We start from the raw sequence: 26,643 nt of genomic DNA, 5'->3' as shown, positions 1-26,643 counted from the left end.
CTTTACACTGATTCATTGTGACATGAAGATTATCACGTAATGGCTAGACTGCCTATAAATATGCTACAGAACTGTGATAAGTGGGCGTCCTTTACTCGGTGAGATTACTTGAGCGCGAAAACAACATTCAGGACAAACAAACACAAATACAATATGATATTAATTAAAAGGAGAGCAGTAAAGATGTTTATTATACCCATTGGCATCCAAACCTTTACTACCAACTTTTACTGTTCTTCAAAATTGCTAATGTTTAACTATAATAAAACCCTAAACGTGATTTGTTTCTTTTACAGATTGTCTATTTCACCGCCACGTTTCCGTACGTGGTTCTACTAATCCTTCTTGTTCGTGGTGCCATGCTGCCAGGTGCTGTGGAAGGCATTATATACTACCTTAAGCCTGACTGGTCCAAGCTTGGGACCGCCCAGGTAAGATAAACCATATTGACTCCACCAAGATACAAGGGATCTTTTAATAACGAAGGGTGAAAGATGCGTTGCCCATAGTAATCAGGTTTTACCATTTATCCCCAGTGCCATCTTAAGAGCATTATAGGCCCCCGGGCAATACAGTGCACTGGGGCCCTGTCTACACAATCACGCACAATGGCTGCGTTTGAATGGCATAGTGGCTGTGTTTGAATGGCATAGTGGTTGTGTTTGAATGGCACAGCAAATTGCTTACAGGGTGACGCCGAGGGTCAGGTCAGGTGCAGTGCAGTCACTCACACTCACAGCAAGGCAGGCTCAAGATAGGCTCAGTTCAGTCGGGCAGCTCTTTTCAGAAGTGCTCCGCTGTCCGCTCGCTCCCCTTCCCCTGAGCCACGTTGAGTCTGAAGATGGCAGAGATGGGTGAAGCTAGTTTTCCAGTCATGGAGTCCTGAATCCTGGGGCGGCTGCGACACACTCTGAATGTTGGGGCGGCCGCGGCGTGCTCCGAATGCTGGGGCGGCCACGCTGCACTCTAAATGCTGGGGCGGCCGCGCCGCGCTCTGAATGCTGGGGCGGCCGTGGCCTCTGACGTCACCGTTTGCTAGGCACCGGGCGGCCGGTGATTCTAGCAACTAGTGCAGTCGAGTGAGCGGCGTGCAGCGTGCCACATCTTCGGCGACCCTTCTCTTAGCCCCCCCAGGCAAGTGGGTCCCTCGGGCAACTTCCCAGCGTGCCCATGTGAAAAGACGGCATTGTTTATCCCCCCAGTAAATAATTATTTTTCAATAATATTATAATACAGGATTTATATAATGCCAAGTTTGCTCAGTATTTTACAAATCAGAGGAAACCACACTTACATTAAAATTCAGTACAAGAGGGTTCAGAGGGCACTGCTAATGAGAGCTTACAATCTAAAAGGAAGGACTAATTGATACAAAAGGTAACAACCACAGGTTGGGGGAGGTGAGTGGATGGAAAAAGTAAAAGTTAAGGTTTTCTGTATAGGCGGTATAGGCTTTCCTGAAGAGATATGTTTTTTCAGGGATGGCCTAAAGAGAGACAGAGGAGATAGACTGACATATTGTGGTAGGGAGCCCAATAAGGTGGGAGAAGCTCTGAAGGGGTACTGGAGATGAGGAGGTGACCAGGGAACCAAAGAACTGCTCATGAGAGCTTACAATCTAAAAAGAAGGGCTAATTGATACAACGGGTAATAACCCCGGCATGGGGGAGATGATCGGATAGAAAAAGTAAAAGTTACGTTTTTTCGGTAGAAGAAAAGGCTTTCCTGAAGAGATACATTTTTCAGGGATTGCCTAAAGGCAGATAGATGAGATTGATGGACAGATGGACATATTGGGACAGGGAGTCCCAGAAGATAGGAGAGGCTTTAAAGAGGTCCTGGAGGCGAGGATATGACCAGGGAGCCACTGGGAGGATGGTTTGGGTGATTCGTTGAAGTGAGGTTGGTGATGTAGCTGGGGGCAGTTGTGGGTGGTTCTGTATGTTGTGAATCCAAAGAAGAGTAGAACATCACTGATTATTAAGAGCAACAAGTCAAGTCTTCCTTACAGCATGTTTATAAGTTATCACCACGATCTCAACTAGGGTTTCTCAACTAGAATTCCATGGAACCCTAGGGTCCCTGCAAAGGTTGTTAGGGGTTCCTTGGGCAATGAGCAATTCTGCTTCTTAGATAAGTTCCCACTGATATCATTGATCTTTTTAGCTATTTGTAAGGGGGTAATTCTTCCCAATGACATTCGCCCCCTAGAATCATCACACTAATGTATCATGAGTTGTAGATATAGTAAATTTTTGCAATGGTTTCCTGAGACAGGAAATTATTTCAAGGGTTCCTCTGTGTTGAAAAGGTTGAGAAAGGCTGATCTAAATGATTATATTATATCCAATGTTATTCAACCTTTTCCCTTTTGGCTGTGAACTGCAGACAAAGGCCCGGATTCACATACATCGGCGCACATTTATGCCGCTGTAGCGTATCTCTTTTACGCTACGCCGAGGCAAGCACTGGATTCACAAAGCACTTGCTCCCACTCGCTGTTAAAGATAGGCTGGGTTTCCTCGGCGTAAGCCAGTGTAAGTGGAAGCGGGCGTGAGCCATGCTAATGAGGCGTGACCCCATGCAAATGATGGGCCAAGCGTCATAGAAGTACTTAAAACGAACAGGGCATGCGCCGTCCCGTGGCCGCATCCCAGTGCGCATGCTCAGAATCACGTCAGAACAACTGCCTAAGATACGCCTGATCACTGCCTACGACGTGAACGTAACCTACGCCTAGTCATATTCACGTACAACGTAAACGTCAAAAGATACGACGGCTTGTGTTCCCTGGTCCATATCTTTGCATGAGTTGCGCCTCCTATATGGGGAATAACTTTACGCCGGACGTACAACTTACGCAAACCGCGTATATGATGCGCCGGGCGCAACTACGTTTGTGAATCGGCGTATCTCCCTCATTTGCATATGTGCATAGAAAATCTATGGGAGCGGCAAATGCGCCCGGCGTAAGTATGCGCCCACGATACAACGGCGTAGGCAAGTTACGTCGGTCGTAGGAAGCCTATTTTCAGGCGTATCTAGTTTTGTGGGCACGGCGCACAGATACGATGGCCCATAGTTACACTTACGCGGCGTATCTCGAGATACGTCGGCGTTAGTGCTTTGTGAATCCGGGCCAAAGTGTGTGACAATGTTTAAAGCCTCGTACACACGTACGGGATTCCTGCCGGTAAAGAGTCCACCGGGAAACCCGAGGGGAAAACCGAGAACCTGCTTGGTAACTTTTTCCCCTACACACGACCCGGTTTCCCGACAGGAAAACTGCCATTAGAGCTTTGGTCGGGAGTCCTGGCCGTGTGTATGCTTCATCGCAGTGTTTTCCATAGGAAAACTGCCGGGTTAAAAACCGCCGGGAATCCCGGTGGAAAAAAAACAGCTGGTTCTCTTTTTTTTTCGGCAGTTTTTCTGTCGGGAAAACTGCGGTGGAGCATACACACGACTGGTTTTCCCACCCATAAGCTCTACTCACAGTTTTCCCGATGGGAAAACCGGTCGTGTGTACGTTGCTTAAGGACTTGCTGTACTGTACAAATGGCCAAAGGGGTATATTTATACAAAAATTGATTATAATAAAATTCACCCAGTGAATCTTTTATTGCCAATTACCTAAGTATCATTCAACGACTTTATCACCTATCACGCAATCCTGTCTTCTCATTAGGTGTGGATTGATGCCGGAACACAGATCTTCTTCTCCTATGCAATAGGACTTGGAGCACTTACAGCTTTGGGCAGCTATAATCGTTTTCACAATGACTGCTACAAGTAAGAATGTTGGATTATATATAAATTGTACTTGAATATATAACATGAGCAGAAGATTTTTTTTTTTAATATGGCTTAACCAAATACTGTAACTTTGTCCAAAGTGAAAGTGATGATGGTTCATAACTAGACAACATAGAACAGCCAATGCATTTGGGGCTCTTAAAGTGGTGTTAAAGCAAAGAATAGATCTAATGCTTCCAATGATACACCTCCATCCCTAAATAAGACAATACAAAAACAGATATTTGCCCTGGGACTTTGTAGAAGTGAACATTTTAATGCCAAAATATGTAAAAAAAAAGTAACTTTATTGAGTATATAAAGGTAATCATACATAGTTTACATCAAGAGATAAAAACAGTTGGTAATAAGTAGAATACATAATATGATGTGAACACATCTGTTGCAAAGATCCATGTAATATGATACACAACATCTAAAACTCAACGCATTTCGCGTGTCAATGCTCGCTTCTTCAGGAGTATGTACATTAGCAAGTGTATCTAAAATAGAAAACATCAATTGTAGGTATATTTCGTGATGATAGGAATCATTGAACAACATGGTGAGAAAGGGGGACCTTATGAGGGGAAAGTCCCACTCTTACCAATAGGCAATACCAAGGTGCAACAGGCTGGTTTACCAAACAGTGGCAGCTGCATAAGCATAGAAAGGGAGCTGTGGGAGTGGATCCAGCCGGGCCCCTCCGGGTGTCAACTGGAGGATGGATTGGATCAGGATAAAAGATTTGTCCCTTGGGGGTTCTCCATGTCCATGATCATGGAAAACAGCTGCAACATAAATGTGTATGGGTAGGTCAGTAGTTGCTTCACGATAGCATAATCCTTGAAGCTGGGTATAGGAGGTATCAAGTACAATGCAGCCTGGTGAGACAACTTCTTCTTCAGCGTGCAGCAGCCCCCCAGACCCAATACTCACTTGAGCATCCTTTCGATTCAGCGATGTGCATGAGAGCTGAGCTTCTCCCGGGTCTGTCATTGCTCATTGGCTGAGACAGCAGTGGGAGCCATTTGCCCCTGCTACTGTCAATCACAGCCAGTGAACCAATGGAGAGAGAGCAGGGGGACGCATAAAGCTGGGTTCGGGAGTGAGCATGCACCAGTGCCCCCCAGAGCAAGCGGTTTGCTATCGGAGGCACTGGCTGAAGAGGAGGAGCACCAATGGGGTATCCGAGAAGAGGAGGATCAGGGCTGCTCTGTGCCAAAGCACTGCACAGAGTAGGCAAGTATTTGTTTTTTTTAATGAACCTTTAAAGCCACCTTAAGGATCTCCCCTTCTTCAAGGCTGTAAGACAGACCTAAAATGGTCATAAACAAAAACGTTTCTTATAATGGTTCACTTGTTGGCGCTTACATAGGTGGATGATGTCACTGCCCCCACCCCACATACGTACAAAGTCTAAAGAGAGTGCCACATGAAAGGTCCAAAGTAATTTAATATTGGTGATGATTCATAATGGGATTAGACAACATGGAACAGCCAACACGTATTAGGATTTAAGGATTTACTCCTTCTTCAGGACTATAAAATACCGTATTTATCTGCCTATAGCGCGCACCAGCGTATAGCGCGCACCCCTAATCTAGAAGGGAAATTCCTGAAAAAAAAAAAGGAATTACTTACAGTTTTGGTGTCTTGCCCAGCGTCCATCGGCGGCCTTGTTCGGTCCGTCAGCCGTTTGCGGCCTTCCTCGCGGTGTCCGTCTACGGCTTCCTCGCGGCGTCCGTCCAGGTGTCCGTCTGCGGCTTCCAGTCCAGTCCTCCATCCGCATGTTGCCCGGGATTGCGGCGGTGTTCGTTTTTGAATTAGGCGCCGAGCCGAGAGGAGCCGGATTTCCTGTTTGTTCGGCTCCTCTCGCATGGCTGCGGGCGTAGCCGAGCACGCAGTACACTCGGCTCGGCTCTAGGCTGCGGCGCTCGGCGCCTAATTAAAAAAAAAAAAACACCGCCGCAGCAGTATCGGCGTATATCGCGCATCCACGATTTCCCCCTGATTTTAAGGGGAAAAAAAGTGCGCGGTATACGCCAATAAATACGGTAGATATAAAAATGGTCATAAACCATTTTTATGTACATTGTGTAGCCGTCAAGAAAGTCTAGAACACTAAATCCCTGTAATTTGTGGGGTTGTTCTATGTTGTCTAGTCCAGTGTTTCTCAACTCCAGTCCTCAAGGGCCTTGAGGCTCAATTCAAAACAATTGAGTAATTTTTAAGGGTTCATGCCCATGGGAGCTGGGGGCTTTACAATGTAAAATTTGGGCGTATTTCCTCGTCCATAAAAATGAATGGTTGTACGCAGCATTATGTGGACCTATTCTGATACTGGCCTAAACGGGTGCAGGCGTACGGATGTACAGTACACCCCTGGTCTGCGCCCGCCCTTAGGCATATGCTTGTTTACTTAGTACCAGCACATGCCAACATATAGCCATGGATTTCCTGAGGACAGATAGATACACCAGAATTTTACAGCCATGGGGACACATGTGCATAAGGCTTTATAAAAGGTAAGTCGTAAATTCAATTTTATTGAGCAATGCCAATCTTTTTGCCTATTCAGTGGCAGTGCGTCCATTAAGGGCGCATGGGCGCCGCCCCCTCTCTCCTGCCACCTGTCTATCACCATAGATAGATTCATGAATTGCATGAATCTATCTATGGTCGCCGCTGCCACCCCCCATTTAGGTGCCCGGCCCCTTTTCGGGCACCTGAATTACAGCGGCGGGGTATTTTTTGGAAGCACCTGATTGGAGCCATAAGCTCTAATAGGCGTCCAAAAAGGTAAACAGCGGGCGCCATGCTGGGCGCTCACAGTTCACTTAGCTTTGTGTTAGGAAAGCAAATAAATATTCGCTTTCCTAACACCAATCCGGTGCTTGGGCCTGTTACCTGTCACCTGATTGGCTGAAACGACAGGCGCTGTGATTGGACGCCTATCAAGCATTCAATCAAAGCAGAGGACGGGAGAAGACATTGAGGAGCGTGGAGGACACCACTGCTCCACCGAGGCAAGGTAAGTGCCGGGCGGGCAGGGGATGCACATTGGCAGCATTTGATGGGCACAGTAGTGGCAATTGATGGGCACACTGGCAGCAATTGATAGGCACAGTAGTGGCAATTTATATGTACAGTGGCTGCATTTGATGGGCACAGTGGCTGCATTTAATGGCACAGTGGCGACAATTGATGGCACAGTGGCTGCGTTTGATGGTCACAGTGGCTGCGTTTGATGGTCACAGTGGCTGCGTTTGATGGCACAGTGGCGGCAATTGATGGGCACAGTAGTGGCAATTTATGGGTACAGTGGCTGCATTTGATGGCACAGTGGCTGCATTTGATGGCACAGTGGCTGCGTTTGATGGTCACAGTGGCTGCGTTTGATGGCACAGTGGCGGCAATTGATGGGCACAGTGGCTGCATTTGATGGCACAGTGGCTGCATTTGATGGCACAGTGGCTGCATTTGATGGCACAGTGGCTGCATTTGATGGCACAGTGGCTGCGTTTGATGGCACAGTGGCGGAAATTGATGGGCACAGTGGCAGCAATTGACGGGCACAGTGGCTGCAATTATTATTTTTTTTTGTTCAGTTTGTTTGGAGCACTTAAAAAATAAAAATGAAAAATTGTGCCAAAAATTGTACATAAGAGGTTTGTATCTGTAGTCTAATAAAAAAAATTAAAGGACACGTCATGAAAAGAGTTTACTCAGTACGTGGTTTGTTGACAATACCGGCGTTGTCTTTTTTTCAATGTTCTTTGGCATTTTCTATGAGAGAAATAGTGGAATGAAAACGTCCTATTTTTGTAACACTGGAGGACGGGCAGACAAGCCTCCCGCTGGTTGTTTTTGAGTGGCGATGTTTTTCTTTTCCTGCAGGGATAAATCATGTTGTGTCCCGTCCTGGTGGTGCCTTGTATGGCTGTGTGGGTAGAGGATGAGCCGTACAGCACATACAGTTCCCCCCCAGGCCTCAATGAAAGGAGCTCATAGTTATGTGGGGTAAACTTGTTTGCTCATTCCTCTGCCAAGTGGGCGATAAACACCCCTCACATTGCGTTCCCTCGTACTCACACGGACTGCGGCCTAAGTAACTGACTCGGTAAAGTTCACCTTAAAGGCAAAGTATAGTGTATTTATAGTAAACAAGTAGATGGAAACCTCAAATGACCTGCATTTAGTGTGCTGAAGAGTATCATAAACCATTATGTATAATACAATAAATGCTTTCACCTTTTTTATCTGTAGCATCTCAGTGTTGCTGATCTCCTGCATCATTTTTGCAGTAATTTTTCGTCTACATGCACTCCAGTGATGCCTTTCTCAGGACTGGTGTCCTGATGGCGACAACAGGTGTCAATGGATGTTGGATTAGCCACTTAAGCCCCATACACACGAATAGATTTTCTGCAGATTTTTGTCTTCAGAAACCCATGTAGTGTAAGGGCCTGCCTAATTGCATACTAATTGAAACTCTTAAGACTCCTACACACGATCCGAATTTTTGGCCAACCGAGCATCAGGCTTTTGTGAAAAGGGCGTGTGCCTGGATCTTGTCTTGCATACTAACGGCCCACAATTGTCGGGCAACAAACATGAATGTATTGACGTACTGTGTACAGACGATATAAAAATCTGACAACAGACCGCTGTCCGCGGAAAATGTACTAGCCTGTCATCCAAGTCCGGGTTCACAGTGGTCTGACAAACGCTCCGACATAGGGAGCTCATGTGGCATGATGTGTGAAAATCAATGTTTATGAGAGCTGTCTTAACTGGTCCGACACAAGTCGGTCCGACTTTGAAAATGCTCCCTGTACTACTTTGGTCCGACTTTGATCCTACTTCAGCCCATTGAACATCATTGGAGTCGGATCAAAGTAGGATCCTTGTCCTAACCATCTGACTTTTGACATCCGACATGGTGATTACAACAGCAGTAAAAAGAATTTATCTTGCACTGGGATTGTTTTGATTGGTCAAAGAACAAGTCAGACTATCACAAAGTTGGATCAAAGTAGTATCCTGTTCATGAAAGTTGGATGGATGTAGGACCAATGTAGGATGGCTGTAGGACCGATGTCGCAGAGCAAAGTAGGATCAAAGTTGTATGACTGTTGTGTCCTATAGCGTGAACCCTTTAAGAAAGAAGGACTGCCAGAGGACTGGAAACGACATACAAGGTCACTCCAGTCCTCCAAGGGCATAGAGCCGAGTGGGGGCTATATTGCCCTCACTCAAATTCTTGCCTAGCCATCTGCCGCCTCGGATCGGTTTCGGGCTTACCGACGCCACTGGTAAGCTTGGAATTGACCGGGAAGCGGCGGGGAGGGGCAGGAAAGGTTCTTGAGAAGAAGGGAGAGATTTTGAATGGTCCCGTGAACTCTTCCGGAGGCTACTTTGCATTAAGGAAATATCTTTGTGCTCCAAACTGTCATCTGGAGTGGTGCATTTTGCACCCCATTTTTCCAGCACAGCACCCTTCAGGGTCACCTCATCAGACTCAGGGGTACCTACCTGAAGAAGCTATCCCTGATCACCCTACCATATGTAATTCTTATTATAGGGTATTTTGGCAGATATGTATAAGTACTGTCCAGTACACTCCATTCAGATCGGGTTTTATTGCACTTCAACTGAAATCCAGCTTGGTAATAAATCAGTAAGCCTGAAACTGTGACGACAGGTCCACTTTATGGACCAGACATGTGCTTCGCCAGCAGTATTAGAGGCAGTTAGCTGGCGCTCAGCAGCTGTTGTAAGGGAAGACCAGCGCACTGTGCTTCCATGACACCTCAGCTGTTGCTTGTAATGCAGATCTTTAGTCAGCCAAGCTGTGTCCACGCGGGATAAGCATGGCCCTCAGGAATCTGCATCCCCTTCCTAGTTTCATGGAAGTGACTTGTAACTCAACAGCTGGTCAGAAACCACATTTCCTGGGGCTGCTGTCACTTTTTTAGCCTATAAATAGAGCTGGTTGGAGACGCTTCTCCTGTCCTCTTCAATTTCCACATCGGGAACTTAACAGACAATAACCGTTATCCACGGCAGACTAAGTGTGATGTTGATATTGAGTTAAAACCCAACTTCAGCCAACTCAGTTTAGCTTAGAAAAGAATGGGGAAGGATTAAAATGTGTCAAACATTTATTGTCGCGTGTCCCTGAAGAAATATATGTTCACCACTCACAAGCCCATTACAATGGCTCACTCTCTTGGCTGAAGCCAAGCGGGACTCGTCCCATGCCCCATGCACCCCTAGGCAGGTGGGAGCAGGTGGCTTCATGCAACCCTTTGATTGCTAAATCACTTCATTCTTTTGCTCGTTCTAGTATACAAAAGTGGTCCCATGACTATGTGTCCTCTGCCATGGGATCTAGGCTACATTTTTGGAGTTACCATGAGATTTCGAGGCAATTTTGGTATGTTGGGTACTATAATAGCACAGTCTGTATCACAGGGGGCATCCTGAGTGAGAACTGCATGGAGATAGGGACAGGTACCCATTAGGAAAAGAGAGGCTTCTTCCCACAGTCTGGAGCAGGTTGGAGACCAGTCAGACACAAAATGGTCCTGCTTTCGGTGATTGGCCTGGAGAAAGTTGGTCTACAGTTTGCCCTTTATACTTGGGGATACAGCATTCAGGAGTTTAAGGAAGGCAAACCTCAAGGTGGCTTATAAGACCTGTACTTGTCCTTAATTAATTTGAATCTGATATAAATTGTTCCTTACCTCCAGAAGTGAAGTAAAAGAACATTAACCTTTTTTGTGTTTGCTGGTTCATCAGATACAAGTTTTGTAAATGAAGAGGTTCTGCTGCCTCCTTCCTTTAAAACAATTATCTCTAGGGTAATCCTCCGTAACATACCACTAATCGTCCTTGGTATGTTTCTACAACTTGATTGGAGTCCACCTGTGGTAAATTCAGTTGATTGGACATGATTTGGAAAGGATACTTACCTGTCTAAGGATCCTCCGTTAACAGTGCATGTCAGAGCACAAACCAAGCCATGAATTCCAAGAAATTGTCTGTAGATCTCCGAGACAGGATTGTGTGGAAGCAAAGATCTGGGGAAGGGTACAGAAAAATGTCTGCAGCATTAAAGGTCCCAATGCACACAGTGGCCTCCATCATCCATAAATGGAAGGAGTTTGGAACCACCAGGACTCTTCGCAGAGCGGGCCGCCTGGCCAAACTGAGCGATTGGGGGAGAAGATCCCAGAAAGGTGACCAAGAACCAAATGAGCACTCTGACAGAGTTCCAGCATTTCTTAGTGGAGAGAGGAGAACCTTCCAGAAGAACAACCATCTCTGCAGCTCTCCACCAATCAGGCCTGTATGGTAGAGTGGCCAGATGGAAGCCACTCCTCAGTAAAAGACACATGACAGCCCACCTGGAGTTTGCCAAGAGGCACCTGAAGGACTATCAGACCATGAGAAACAAAATTCTCTGGTCTGATGAAACCAAGATTGAACTCTTTTGCCTGAAGGACACCAGGCACCGCTCATCACCTAGTCAATACCATCCCTACAGTGAAGCATGGTGGTGGCTCTGAAGCAGCAACTGGGAGACTAGTCATGAAAACCTGCTCCAGACCTCAGACTGGGGCAAAGGTTCATCTTCCAACAGGACAATGACCCTAAGCACACAGCCAAGATAACAAAAGAGTGGCTACGGGACAACTCTGTGAAAGTCCTTGAGTGGTCCAGCCAGAGCCAAGCATGTAGCATCATACTCAAAAAGACTTGAGGCTGTAATTGGTGCCAAAAGGGCTTCAGAAAAGTATTTAGCAAAAGCTGTGAATACTTATGTACATGGGATGTTTTTTGGTTTTTATTTTTAATAAATTTCACATTGTCGTTATGAGACCTCCTCACTTTTCCATGCAAAAATTGGCCTAATAATGGAAACAATTGTCTCAGTTTGACAGGATAAAAGGATAAATCTCTCAAACAGGGTCCAAAGCCAACAATCTTTACAACTAAGCCCAGTTATTGGATGAAATGTGTCAGTAGAGTAGGTCCCAGGTAAAGACTTTGGGGGAGATTTACTAAAACTGGAACACTCTGGTGCAGCCTTTGCATGCTAGCCAATCAGCTTCTAACTTTTAGCTTGTTCAAATAAGCTTTGACAATAAAACCTGGAAGCTGATTGGTGAATGCACAGCAGTAAACACAGCTGACTGGTTCTCCCCCTGAGGATAGCACAGAACAAAAAAAAGTCCAACAAGCAGCCTTTCAGGGTTCACAACCCTCCTTATTGGCAGTGCAACCCATGACCAGAATGTGTAGGGAGCAGGAGGTTTAGTAGCTGAAACATTAAGGCCCCTTTCACACGGGGCAGTGGAGGTGCGGAGACGGTATAGCGGCTATACTGTCATATTTACCGCAATATTTGGCCGCTAGCGGTGCGGTTTTAACCCCCACTAGCGGCTGAAAAACAGTCACAGTTTGCTGCCTATCGTAAAATGCTGCGGAAGTCACGGAAGTCACGGAAGTCACGATGCGTTCCAAACGCAAGTGCGATGCGTTCCAATGGATTTACTACAGTACACACCAGCGAACCCGGCATTCAGGGCGACGTGGATTTAGAGGAAAGTGGCCAGTCGGCCTCACCTCCTCGCTTCGCTCGGACGGCTCGCTCCGCTCGCTCGGCCTCCTGGCTCTTTTTTTAACATCCTCCAATCCACGGGGATGTTAAGGAAAGAGCCTGGATGCCGACGGAGGTTTCACTGGTGTGTACTGTCGTGAATCCATTGGAACGCATCGCATTTGCGTTTGGAACGCATCGCGCATGCGCAGTTGGCCGCCACGTGACTTCCGGAGCATTGTACGATAGGCAGCAAACTGTGACAATACACCGGCAATGCGCCTCTGCAGAGGCGCATTGCTGGCGGTATTACCGCGGTTTACCATTGATTTCAATAGGAAGGAGCGGTAAACACCCCACTCCTATACCGCTCTAAAGATGCGGCTAGCAGGACTTTTGGAGCGGTCCTGCTAGCGCACCGCTTCAGTGTGAAAGCCTTCAGGCTTTCACACTGAAGACTGCAGGGCACGATTTTTTCAGGCGGTATAGCAGCGCTATTTTTAGCGTTAAACCGCCTGAAAAACGTGTCAGTGTGAAAGGGGCCTAAAAATAACTTATATAACAAGTTCTTACTATTAGACAAATCAAGCAATTGTATCCAATTATCACTTCTCCAGTATGGGTTAGAAAATGAAACCTTCTATTGGCAACACATTTCGTTCTTCCTCATTTGTACAAAACAAGTTAATAAAGTGTGGTAAGGTTGGAATATATTAATGCATACATGTTTCTAACCCACTTTTCTTTTTTTTGTTCTTTTATAGAGATGCCTTTATCCTTGCACTAATAAACAGTGGGACCAGTTTCTTTGCTGGCTTTGTGGTTTTCTCAATTCTCGGATTCATGGCTAATGAGCAGGGGGTGGACATCTCAAAAGTGGCCGAATCAGGTATATTGCTGTTAGAATGTGTTTTTATGGAAAACCTTTTATCAATGAAAATATCTCATGTAAAAGTTCCCATATCCGATTCCTATCATATCAACATACAGCATTTGAGATGCTTGCCATTGTATAGACCAGCCATTCTCAGCCAAGGTTCCATGAAACGCTAAGGTTTGTCCAGAGGTTTCTAGGGGTTCCTTGAACTGTGGTTTATGGATTTTCCATCTGATGGTGTCATTCGTGTTCCACATCCATCAACACTTGGCACAGCCAGAAGGGTGACACCGGTTACCTTTTTTAGCTAACTATAAGGGTGGCATTCTGACCACCACTGTAAGGGACTATGGGCCAGATCCTCAAAAGAGATATGCAGGCGGATCTGCTGTTCCGCCGTCGTATCCCTGTTTCTATCTTTGGAACTGATCCACAGAATCAGTTTCCAAGAGATAGACAGAAGATCTGACATGTGTAAGGGACTTACACTGCCGGATCTTAGGATGCAGTACCGCATCCGCCGCTGGGGGCATTTTGCGTCGAAATGCCACTTCGGGTATGCAAATTAGCACTTACGGAGATCCACAAAGCTTTTCAGCTTCGTTTTTTTCTCCGTAAGTATTAAGTTGCATGTGTAAATTGTTTACACCTTGTAAAAGTAGACCCTTCTTACCCGCGACACTGTTATTTTTTTTTTTTTTTTTTTTTCGCCGTATCTTTTTTTTTTCCGACGCAACTTTTTTTTTTTTCACGAAGCTCGGCGTAACGTAATTTCGCGCTATGTACATCGTGAAAATGACGTCACGAGCATGCGCAGTACATCCGGCGCGGGAGCGCGCCTAATTTAAATGGGACTCACCCCATTTGAATTGGGAACGCCTTGCGCCGGCCGGATTTAAGTTACACAGCCGAAAATTTCTAGGTAAGTGCTTTGTGGATCGGGCACTTAGGTAGAAATTTTCAGCCAGTGTAACTTAAATGGGAATTTTTAAGTTACGGCGGCTGGCTGTGGATCTGGCCCATTCTTCCCACTGATCACCAATGTAATAGGAATTCTTCCCACTGATCACCAATGTAATAGGAATTCTTCCCAGTGACACCCAATGTAAGGTGCATTCTTCCCACTGACCACCAACGTAAGGAGCATTCTTCCCAATGATCACCAATGCAAGGAGCATTCATCCCACTGACACCCAATGTAAGGGGCATTCATCCCACTGACACCCAATGTAAGGGGCATTCTTCCCACTGACACCCAATGTAAGGGGCATTCTTCCCACTAACACCCAACGTAAGGAGCATTCATCCCTCTGACCCCCAATGTAAGGGGTATATTTTCCATTGACCCCCAATGTAAGGGGTATTCTTCCCACTGACCACCAATGTAAGGGGTATTCTTGCTACCGACCACCAAACCAATATAAGGAGTATTATTTTCACTGACCACCAATTGAAGGAACATTCTTCCCACTGATCACCAATGTAAGGAACATTCTCCCCACTGACACCCAATGTAAGGAGCATTCTTCCCACTGATCACCAATGTAAGGAACATTCTTCCCACTGATCACCAATGTAAGGAGCATTCTCACCACTGATCACCAATGTAAGGGACATTCTTCCCACTGATCACCAATGTAAGGGACATTCTTCCCACTGATCACCAATGTAAGGAACATTCTTCCCACTGATCACCAATGTAAGGAACATTCTTCTCACTGATCACCAATGTAAGGGACATTCTTCTCACTGATCACCAATGTAAGGAACATTCTTCCCACTGATCACCAATGTAAGGGACATTCTTCTCACTGATCACCAATGTAAGGGACATTCTTCTCACTGATCACCAATGTAAGGGACATTCTTCCCACTGATCACCAATGTAAGGAACATTCTTCTCACTGATCACCAATGTAAGGAACATTCTTCTCACTGATCACCAATGTAAGGGACATTCTTCCCACTGATCACCAATGTAAGGAACATTCTTCCCACTGATCACCAATGTAAGGAGCATTCTTCCCACTGATCATCAATGTAAGGGACATTCTTCCCACTGATCACCAATGTAAGGAACATTCTTCCCACTGATCACCAATGTAAGGAACATTCTTCTCACTGATCACCAATGTAAGGAACATTCTTCCCACTGATCACCAATGTAAGGAACATTCTTCCCACTGATCACCAATGTAAGGGACATTCTTCCCACTGATCACCAATGTAAGGAGCATTCTTCCCACTGATCACCAATGTAAGGAACATTCTTCCCACTGATCACCAATGTAAGGGACATTCTTCCCACTGATCACCAATGTAAGGAGCATTCTTCCCACTGATCACCAATGTAAGGAACATTCTTCCCACTGATCACCAATGTAAGGGACATTCTTCCCACTGATCACCTATGTAAGGAGCATTTTTCTAATTGAAATTCTTAGCGGGATTCCCTGAATATTATTTCAAGGGTTCCTCCAGAATAAAATTTCTGCCACCCACCGAAAAAAATAAATAAATTGATCTCAATTCGTTTTGGTAAGATATGTGAACTTTTACACATCCAAATTGTGCATATTATTGATTTGCACTTTCATAAAACTATTTGTAGATAAGGGTTATGTGTCTTTAAAATGGTCCCAGTACTGTCTTTTTCAGGTACACTGTATAGATATGGATTTACACACTGATTAGTTGGATATAAATAAAAAAACATCTTAGAAGGCATAGAGATTGTATATAATAACAAACGTATTTCTCTTTGCACAGGGCCAGGACTGGCTTTTATTGCATATCCACGAGCAGTGAGTCTGATGCCCGTGGCACCTCTCTGGTCCGCTCTGTTCTTTTTTATGCTGCTACTTCTCGGTTTGGACAGCCAGGTAAATATATATGTGTTGGGCAACATTTGGTGGGGTATGGTATACAGAGAACTGGGGGCACAGGGAGTCAGTGGAGGAGTTGTAGAAGTTAGAGTGAGTGCAGTCTCCCATGGGCCCCCGAGGCCGGTTGAGACTCAAGTTCTAACCTTCTTTGCCAGTTGAGGGGGTCCTGGAGGCCTTATCAGGGCCGATCCTAGGGTCACAGACGCCTGGGTGCAGTAATATTTCTGGCGCCCCAACATGGGCGTGGTCATCTTACTAACTCCTCCCCATTACAAATGTTTCTATGGCTACGACTCAAACACAGAGATGCTTCCCTAAGAAGTCTTTATTAGTGTCCCCCATCAGTGTCCCCCCCCCAGCAGGTGTCGCCCATCAGAGTCCCCCCCATTAGACAGTGGGAGGTATGCGCTCTTGTCAGTTGCCAGCGGAGAGAGCAGGCGGGATGGGGAACCGCAGCACCCGCTACATGCGCTCCGCCTCTGGACACAGACAAGGAGGAGGGAGGGGAGCACTTCGGAGCTTCGGCGCCCCCACCTCTGCGGCGCCTGGGTGCGGTGCACCCCGTGCACCCTGCCTAGGATCGGCCCTGGGCCTTATTGTTGAAGCCACCAATGAACACTGCTAGTAAGGGGAAAGACATATGAAGCCTGATAATGTACTCGCAGTAGACTCTTCTTGCTGTATCGGTGTACCAAGAGTAGGGGGGGTGCTCAATGGTGGTACTTGGGTGAACATGGTCTACCTTTACAAGTGTTTGCATTGTCTATAGATCTTTAAGGCAACAATGACAATATGAATAGTGGTTAGCATTCTTGTCTTGCAGGTACGGAGATACTAGGTTGGTTCCCATCAAAGACAATTTCTTTATTGAGTTTTGATGGGCTCCCAACATCTCCATGTGTTCCCTCATGGCAGTCCAGTTTCAAGACTAAGGCCTCGTACACACGACCGAACATGTCTGCTGAAACTGGTCCGCGGACCAGTTTCAGCGGACATGTTCGGTCGTCTGTACGGCCGACCGGACAATTTTCCGGCGGATCGGACAGGTTTCCAGCGGACGAATGTTTCTTAGCATGCTAAGAAACATGTCCGCTGGAAGCCTGTCCGTCAGTTTCAGCAGACCAGTTTCAGCAGACATGTTCGGTCGTCTGTACGACTTACCGGACATGTCCGCTCGGTCGAAAGCCCTTGCATGCGTCAAAGTGATTCGACGCATGCGTCACTGCGTCACCGCGTATCCTGTCCGCACGGATTTTGGTTTGATGGTGTGTACAACCATCAGACCGAAATCTCCGAAGGGACATGTCCGATGAAAACGGTCCGCGGACCGTTTTCATCGGACATGTCCCCTCGTGTGTACGAGGCCTTACTCGTATATTAGCTATGTACACATGGCCATGGTAAAGATATTACATTGCATGTTCTCACGTAATGTGACACGGGGGTGCTGCTTTACTATCTCCTATAGCTGGGGTGATGTTCTTGGAACGTGTTCTGTACATACAGTACCTTGAAATGTAACTGTTACAGCACTGAGAATAGCTTTATATCTCGTTACAGTTTGTTGGCGTAGAGGGATTCATTACTGCCATCCTGGACCTGCTCCCAGCCCGCTACTATTTCCGTTACCAAAGAGAGGTGGCTGTAGCCATTTTCTGTGCAGTCATGTTCGTCATAGACCTCTCTATGCTGACAGAGGTGAGTGCAAATATCATGTCTTTGCATTGTCCAATGTATCAAGGTGTCATTTCATAATGCATTACAAGTGCTGGTACGGACTATTTAGTGCATGGGGCATCAATGAAGGTTATTTATGGTTTTGCCCACTGTCCTAAAATGAGGAATATGTGAAGGAATTCTTATGCCGCGCAGGCATGTACTGGCCATTGGGACTACAGGGAGTTTCCCGGTGGGCCGGTTTCAGTGACAGCCTGTCAAAGTAATGGCTGCGTGGCTCTCCCTCTACTTAATGCAGTAATGTGGGAAGAATGAGAAAAATACAGAGAAGAATAAGGCCCCTTTCAAACGGGGCGGATCAGTAATGATCCGCCTCCGTATGCTCAGCGGGGATCGCTCCGTTGATCCCCGCTTAGCCGTCGGCTGATAGGGCGGTCCCCGCACACTGTGCAGGGACCGCCCTGTCTTTTCTCCACTCTCCCCTATCCGATCCGCAACCGGAAGAAAAAATAGGGGGCCAGATTCACAAAAGAGATACGACGGCGTATCTCCTGATACGCCGTCGTATCTCTGTGTTCCGGCCGTCCTAACTATGCGGCTGATTCATAGAATCAGTTACGCATAGATAGCCCTAAGATCCGACAGGTGTAATTGTTTTACACTGTCGGATCTTAGGATGCAATTCTAGGCCGGCCGCTAGGTGGCGAGGCCATTGCGGTCGGCGTAGAATATGCAAATGACTAGTTACGGCGATTCACGAACGTCCACGATGCCCGTCGATCTAAATTTACGTAGTTTCCGTCGGGATACGCGTCGTAAAATTAGGGCTACCTCCTAGGTGTTCTAAGCAATGTTAAGTATGGCCGTCGTTCCCGCGTCGAAATTTAAAATTTCACGTTGTTTGCGTAAGTCGTCCGTGAATGGCGCTGGACGCCATTTACGTTAACGCCGAAACCAATGACGTCCTTGCGACGTCATTTAGCGCAATGCACGTCGGGTAATTTACCCGACGGAGCATGCGCAGTACGCTCGGCGCGGGAACGCGCCTAATTTAAATGGTGCCCGCCCCATTTGAATTAGGCAGGCTTGCGCCGAGCGGATTTACGTTACACCGCCGCAAGTTTACAGGTAAGAGCTTTGTGAATCAGGCACTTACGCTGTAAACCTGCGGCGGTGTAACGTAACAGGGATACGTTACGCCGCCGAGGAGTAACGTAATTGTACCTGAATCTGGCACAGGGTTTTCTTCAGTCTGCAGAATCGGATCATTGCGGAGGCGGACGAGATCGGGTGTCAGCGGATATTTATTAGCTGACACCAGCAATCTCATAGGGACCAATGTATGTCCCTTTTTCATCCGCAAACGGACGGATGAAAAAGCGGACATACGGTCCGCAGGTGTGAAAGGGGCCTAAGTGAAATAATAAAAGAAGTCAGTGAGGACTCCTTATGTTATGCTGCTTATGTTTTTTTGCACAATTGCGTTTAGTTTATATACTGTTTTTATGCTTGTTTGCAAAATTAAAGTGAGCCGGTCTGGATGAAGTCCAGGGCCAAATTTTTGTCTCAGTACAGCCCTGATGCCGCGTACACACAATTGGAAATTCCGATGTGAGCTTTTGGTTCCGAAATTCCGACCATGTGTATGCTCCATCGGACTTTTGCTGTCGGAATTTCCACCAACATAAGATTGAGAGCTGGTTCTCAAATTTTCAGACGGAAAAAATTTGTATCGGAAATTCCGTTCATCTGTAGCAATTCCGACGTGCAAAATTCCGACGCATGCTCGGAAGCATTTTCTCGGCTCGTCGTAGTGTTGTACGTCACTGCGTTCTTGATGGTCGAAAGTTCAGAGAACTTTTGTGTGACCGTGTGTATGCAAGCCAAGCTTGAGCAGAATTCTGTCGGAAAAATCATCCAACTTTTTTTCTGACAGGGAATTTCGCTTGTGTGTACGGGGCATCACACAGTGGCCCGGATTCAGGTAGATTTGCAAATTTTTTACGGAGGCGCAGGGCAACGTTTTTGCCCTGCGCCCCCGTAAATTTACTGCGCTGCTCTTGATTCACGGAGCAGTAGCTCCGTAAATTGCGTGGGCGCGCCGGCAAAATGCCCGGCGTAAGCGCGCGCAATTTAAATGATCCCGTAGGGGGCGGGAATCATTTAAATTAGGTGCGTTCCCGCGCCGATCGTAGAGCGCATGCTCTGTCGGGAAACTTTCCCGACGTGCATTGCGGCAAATGACGTTGCAAGGACGTCATTTGCTTCAAAGTGAATGGCGTCCAGCGCCATTCACGAATCACTTGCGCAAACTACGTAAATTTGAAATTTCGCGACGCGGGAACGACGGGCAGGCCCGGACTGGGACAAAAAATAGGCCCGGGCATTCTAAGCCGAGCAGCCCATTTTGTTAAAAACCAAAGTTGCGGATTGTCACTTGCCACGTCACCTGCCACACATTGCAGATTGTCCCTTTCACATCACCTGCCACACATTGCAGATTGTCCCTTTCACGTCACCTGCCACAAGTTGCGGATGTCACTTGCCACGTCACCTGCCACACATTGCAGATTGTCCCTTTCACGTCACCTGCCACAAGTTGCGGATTGTCACTTGCCACGTCACCTGCCACACGTTGCAGATTGTCACTTGCCACGTCACCTGCCACACGTTGCAGATTGTCACTTGCCACGTCACCTGCCACACATTGCAGATTGTCCCTTTCACGTCACCTGCCACAAGTTGCGGATTGTCACTTGCCACGTCCACTGCCACAAGTTGCAGATTGTCACTTGCCACGTCACCTGCCACACGTTGCAGATTGTCACTTGCCACGTCACCTGCCACACGTTGCAGATTGTCACCTGCCACGTCACCTGCCACACGTTGCAGATTGTCACTTGCCACGTCACCTGCCACAAGTTGCGGATTGTCACTTGCCACATCACCTGCCACAAGTTGCAGATTGTCACTTGCCACGTCACCTGCCACACGTTGCAGATTGTCACTTGCCACGTCACCTGCCACACGTTGCAGATTGTCACTTGCCACGTCACCTGCCACACGTTGCAGATTGTCACCTGCCACTTCACCTGCCACACGTTGCAGATTGTCACCTGCCACTTCACCTGCCACACGTTGCGGATTGTCACTTGCCACATCACCTGCCACAAGTTGCAGATTGTCCCTTTCATGTCACCTGCCACAAGTTGCGGATTGTCACTTACTACATCACCTGCCACACATTGTGGATTGTCCCTTTCATGTCACCTGCTACAAGTTGCAGATTGTCCCTTTCATGTCACCTGCCACAAGTTGCAGATTGTCCCTTTCATGTCACCTGCCACAAGTTGCAGATTGTCCCTTTCACGTCACCTGCCACAAGTTGCGGATTGTCCCTTTCATGTCACCTGCCACAAGTTGCAGATTGTCCCTTTCACGTCACCTGCCACAAGTTGCGGATTGTCCCTTTCATGTCACCTGCCACAAGTTGCAGATTGTCCCTTTCACGTCACCTGCCACAAGTTGCGGATTGTCCCTTTCACGTCACCTGCCACAAGTTGCGGATTGTCCCTTTCATGTCACCTGCCACACATTGTGGATTGTCCCTTTCATGTCACCTGCCACACATTGTGGATTGTCCCTTTCATGTCACCTGCCACAAGTTGCGGATTGTCACTTACCACATCACCTGCTACACATTGTGGATTGCCACTTGCCATCTCACCTGCCACACGTTGCGGATTGTCACTTGCTAAGGTGGTGTTTTGCTTGTCAGAGTCAGGTAGCAGAGAGATGATGTAATCTCCCTGCTGCCTGCACAGTGAGGGCGGAATTTACTGCCGGTATGCAAGGCGGGCATGGGGCGGTGAGAGATGATGTCATCTCTCTGCTCCCCCGGCCGCTGGCTTGTTGATTGGCCAGCCACCCACAGAGCCGACCAGCTGACCGGACACTCTCTGACTCTCACTCGCTGCGGAACCGCCCGCTCAGACTCTCTGGCGCCAAATTCCGCAACTAAAACAAATTTCTCTGGGGAGTGCCAATTTCCCTGCGTCCGCCCATGGAATACGGCCAAATTACAGTACCTATAAATCTCCATAGGCAACGCTTTTAAAGTCTTTACAGTTACCAGTTTAGAGTTACACAGGAGGTCTGGTGCTAGAATGATTGCTCTCACTATGTTTGCGGCGATACCTTACATGTGTGGTGCTATTGGCATTTATTTATTTTTCCTTTTGTCATTTTTTCTACGATTTTTTTTTTTCTTCTTGTTTCTGACGTCACAAGGTAAGAGGAATAAGATCAGTTTCTCTCACTGTGTGCCTAGAGCTGGATGCCACCAGTAGCATTCTTACTGGGTTGCCCACTCACACAGGAGAGCCTGGTGAAGGCAGCGGTGGGAGGGGGTATATATATGTGTGTATATATATATATATATATATATATATATATATATATATATATATATATACCCAAAAGGTGTCCCAAAGTCGGACTGCATTGCATTGCTTCAGATGAACTCACACAATTTCAAACTGGCAATGCAGTCTGACTTCGGGGGCGATTTGTCTATTCAAATTGCCCCCGAAGTCGGCAAAAGTAGTACAGAAACTTCTTTTGGGAATTGGTGCGGCGCTGCAAAGTCGATGACACACTGATTCGGACAGTACTATTGCCGGCTATAGCTGCTGATTTGGTATGCGATTTAACATGTCAAATCGCATGCCAAATCGGCCCAATGTGAATGCAGGACACCTTTTGGGTACAAGAACTGTCCTTCTCTCACACAATGTCTGACACCATCACTTTGCCCCTTTCACACTGGAGGCGCTTTTCAGCCCTTTTCAGGCGTTTTAGCACTAAAAATAGTGCCTGAAAAGTGCTAGTAGGGTGCTTTTAACCCCCGCTAGTGGCCGCGAAAGGGTTAAAACCGGCCGCAAAGCACTGCTGCAAAGCTTTGCCGACGGTTCGTCGGCGCTGCCCCTTTGATTTCAATGGTCAAGGGAACTTTAGGAGCGGTGTCCTGCTAGCAGCATCTTTGGGGCGCTGTAAGGAGTGGCAGTGCACCGCTCCAGTGTGAAAGCCTCCTGGCTTTCACATTGGAGTGAAAGGAACGGCTCTTTCAGGGCACTTTGCAGGTGCTAGTTTTAGCGTTATAGCGCCTGCAAAGTAACCCAGTGTGAAAGGGGTACAAGAGCATTGCTGGTTGGTTTGGAGAGTTTAGTAACCTGTAACAACCAGATTTCATGATTCTGCACTTAGGCTTCTTTCACACTGGGGTGCTTTGAGGGCGCTAAAGAGCTAAAAATAGCGCCTGCAAAGCGCCCTGAAAAAGCGTCTCCCAGGGCTTTCACACTGTAGCGGTGCGCTGGAAGCACGCTCAAAAAAGTCCTGCCAGCCGCATCTTTTGAGGCGCTGTAGGAGCGGTGTATGCACCGCTCCTAAAGCGCTACTGCCCATTGAAATCAAGGTGCAGGGCTGCCGAACTGCTTTGCTGGCGGTTTTAACCCTTTTTCAGCTGATAGCGGTGGTTAAAAGTGCCCCGCTAGCGGCCGAATAGCGCCACAAAAAGGACAGTAAAGCGTCGCTAAAAACAGCGGCGTTTTACCGCCAACAGCACACGGATCCAGTGCGAAAGTAGCAATAGACCAATTAGGCAATGATTCATAGTTGTGTACTACGAATCACTGCAATTTCACAGAAGTCCATTTAGTTCTGATTGGCAGCTGTGGAGAAATACCTCCTCCTGCTAGTAAATATATATTTTATTTTCATTGATATCATAAGACTGGCAGACTTTATCAGCTTCTTCTTGCTAGTGATCCAACTAGCAAGAAGAAGCTGATGAAGTCTGAAAGTCTCATGATATCAATGAAAATAAAATATATATTTACTAGCAGGAGGTATTTCTCCACAGCTGCCAATCAGATTCTTATTTCAGGGTCGTTTAGGCATTTTTATTTAATTGCTCATTTAAAACATTGACAGGCAAGCTATATAAAAAAAAAACATTGACAGGCAAGCTATATAAAAAAAAAACATTGACAGGCAAGTTATAATAAAAAAATAAAATAAAAAAAAAACATTGGCAGGCTGCCATACTGTGTCACTTACCTTTCTAGACGTCCAGCTCCTTTTAAGACATCAGGCCTCCTCCAGCAGCTCCTCCCCCTTCACGGTCACATGACCGGCCTGACGTAATGAAGCCCTCCTTCCTTCTAAGCCTAGAGCAGAAGGCTGGCCAGCGGCCGTGGAGGCGGCTGTGTAGCCGGCCGTGGTGAGCGGCGCCGCCGTGCCAGCACAGGGAGAAGCCCAGCCGCTGCCTCAGAGTGTGGGGGGGAACCCGGCCGGACACCTGCCTAATACAAATGCGGCCGTCTCCGCGGAAATCGGCCGCGAATTCGGCCGCGATCTTGGCGCAAAGAGGCCGGCTGAGCGTGGGGAAATGTTAACTGGCGGCCTGGTAGCCGAGGCCCACCGGGCATATGCCCGGTGTGCCCTATGGCCAGTCCGGGCCTGACGACGGGTATACGTAACATTGGCTGCCCCTGCTAATAGCAGGGGCAGCCTTACGCGAAAACCGCCGTACAGAAACGACGTAAACTGCGTACGCAGGGCTCGCGTAACGTTGTGAATCGGCGTTAGTATGCAATTTGCATACTATACGCTGAGCACGACGGGAACGCCACCTAGCGGCCATCGCAAGAATGCAGCCTAAGATATGCGTGCATAAGAGCCTTATGCCGCGCATATATTTGGCTGCAGTCGGCGTAACGAGGTTCCTGAATCAGGAGCATTGGTTACGCCGGGGCAAGTAAGCAATTGCGCTGTGTAACTATGGTTACACAGGCGCAATTGCTTCTTGAATCCAGGCCAGTATTTGATTTCTGGCTCTGACAGAGTATTGGAGCTTGCTCATTTCAGAGCTGACCCTTTGACAACTGGTGATCTGACGACCAATGGGGCAATAGTGAGCAAACAGCAGGTGAGGTGAAGAAAATACAGATCCATAGAACGGATGAAGCAGAAGCAGGGAGATTCTTGCTTTACGGGTCGTCAAGTGCAGCTTTTTGTCCGGCAAGGACAACAGTGGGCAGAACAGTACTGTAGTGACATCACCAAATCTCCCAAGACTAAAGCCCTGTACACACGGCCGGGAATCCCATCAGGAAAAAAATGACGCAGTGACGTCATCGACTACGACGAGCCGGCACTCGTCACATTCGATGCCTTTTGCCGCCATCTTGCTACACCCTACATATTGGGACTTGTTGAATTTATAAACAAGTTTGTTTTGTCATTCCTTATGTCTATGGGCCATATTCTCAAACAAGTTACGCCGGTGTATCTACTGATACACCGGCGTAAATCGAATTTCCCGCCGGCGTATCATTGTTTTGTATTCACAAAACAAGATACGCCGGATTTAGGCTAGGATCCGACTAGTGTAAGTCACTTACACTGTCGGATCCTAAATGTAATTCGCCGCCGGCCGCTAGGTGGCGTTTACGTTCAGGTCTCCTTTGTTTATGCAAATGAGCCTGATACGTCGATTCCCAAACGAATTTGCGTTGCGTAGTCGTCGCTTACGTCGTTTGCGTAAGCGTAAGGTTACCCCTGCTATATGAGGGGTAACCTTACGCCAGTCCGCTGTATGCCATGTTAAGTATGGCGTCGGGTCCGCGTTGTCTTTTCCCGTCGGGTACGTCGTTTTCCTAAGCCGTTCTTGAATACGACTTTACGTCAATGACGCACACGTCGGCGTCATTGACGTTTTCCGTTGTGAGCTGGAGCATGCGCACTGGCCTTTTTTTCAGCCCGGCGCATGCGCAGTTCAATCGACGCGGGGGCGCGCTTAATTTAAATACAAGCCACCCCCTTTGAATTACGCGGGGATACGCCGGGCCATTTACACTACGCCGCCGCAAATTACGGAGCAAGTGCTTGAGGAATACGGCACTTGCTCCAGTAAGTTGCGGTGGCGTAGTGTAAATGGCTTACACTACGCCAACGCACAATCTACCAGAATCTGGCCCCATGTATTTAATGAGGACATGTCTCCAGGCAGACTTTTAGAGCTGATGATTGAAGCTTATTACCACGTGACTTGTATTTCCCAACTGATCTTCTCAGTTCCAAGAATTGAAAGAATTTCGAGGAACACACGAGGAGAAGGACATGGGGGGGGTTTTGGGTTAATGTGTGTTGTACATGATATGTCACGTATGTCACGTATATACATTTCTTTCCACAGGGCGGGATGTATGTCTTCCAGCTGTTTGATTATTATTCTGCCAGTGGGATGACCCTCTTGTGGCAGACGTTTTGGCAGTGCGTGGTCATCGCTTGGGTGTATGGTAAGTCAGTGGACATCATGCCAAGGGTCCGATGTTTGAGATTTTTTAGTACCACCTATCAGTGTCCATCAGTTCCGCCTATCAGTGCCCCCTCATTAGTGCCACCTATCAGTGTCCATCAGTTCCGCCTATCAGTGCCCCCTCATTAGTGCCACCTATCAGTGGCAATTAGTGCAGCCTAACAAAGTACATCTACATTGATAATCCGGGCACTGATCATCAGTGTTCTGATAATCAGTGCAGCCCCAACAGTGCCTATCAGTGCTGGCTATCAATGCCCATGAGTCCTGCCTATCAGTGCCCATCACTGTGCTGCCTATCAGTGCCCCCCTCATCAGTGCCGCCAATTAGTACAGTCTAACAAAGGACATCTACATTGATAATCTGGGCACTGATCATCAGTGTTCTGATAATCAATGTGGCCCCAACAGTGCCCATCAG

The 26,643-nt window shown here is 47.3% G+C and overlaps 1 protein-coding gene across 1 annotated transcript in view; it reads left to right on the top strand.

Moving 5' to 3' along the window:
- SLC6A8 (solute carrier family 6 member 8) overlaps positions 1 to 26,643 on the top strand; it is a 130,656-nt gene that overhangs the window by 91,002 nt on the left and 13,011 nt on the right. Inside the window, exons 5-10 of the mRNA XM_040322877.1 lie at positions 297 to 431; positions 3,686 to 3,789; positions 13,168 to 13,292; positions 16,050 to 16,162; positions 17,726 to 17,863; positions 26,100 to 26,202. Coding sequence (XP_040178811.1) covers positions 297 to 431; positions 3,686 to 3,789; positions 13,168 to 13,292; positions 16,050 to 16,162; positions 17,726 to 17,863; positions 26,100 to 26,202 — 718 coding nt within the window. The remainder of the gene's footprint in view (positions 1 to 296; positions 432 to 3,685; positions 3,790 to 13,167; positions 13,293 to 16,049; positions 16,163 to 17,725; positions 17,864 to 26,099; positions 26,203 to 26,643) is intronic.

Source organism: Rana temporaria, chromosome 9, assembly GCF_905171775.1.
Source record: "Rana temporaria chromosome 9, aRanTem1.1, whole genome shotgun sequence".
Classification (NCBI taxonomy): domain Eukaryota; kingdom Metazoa; phylum Chordata; class Amphibia; order Anura; family Ranidae; genus Rana; species Rana temporaria.
This window is presented reverse-complemented; position numbering and strand designations above follow the sequence as displayed.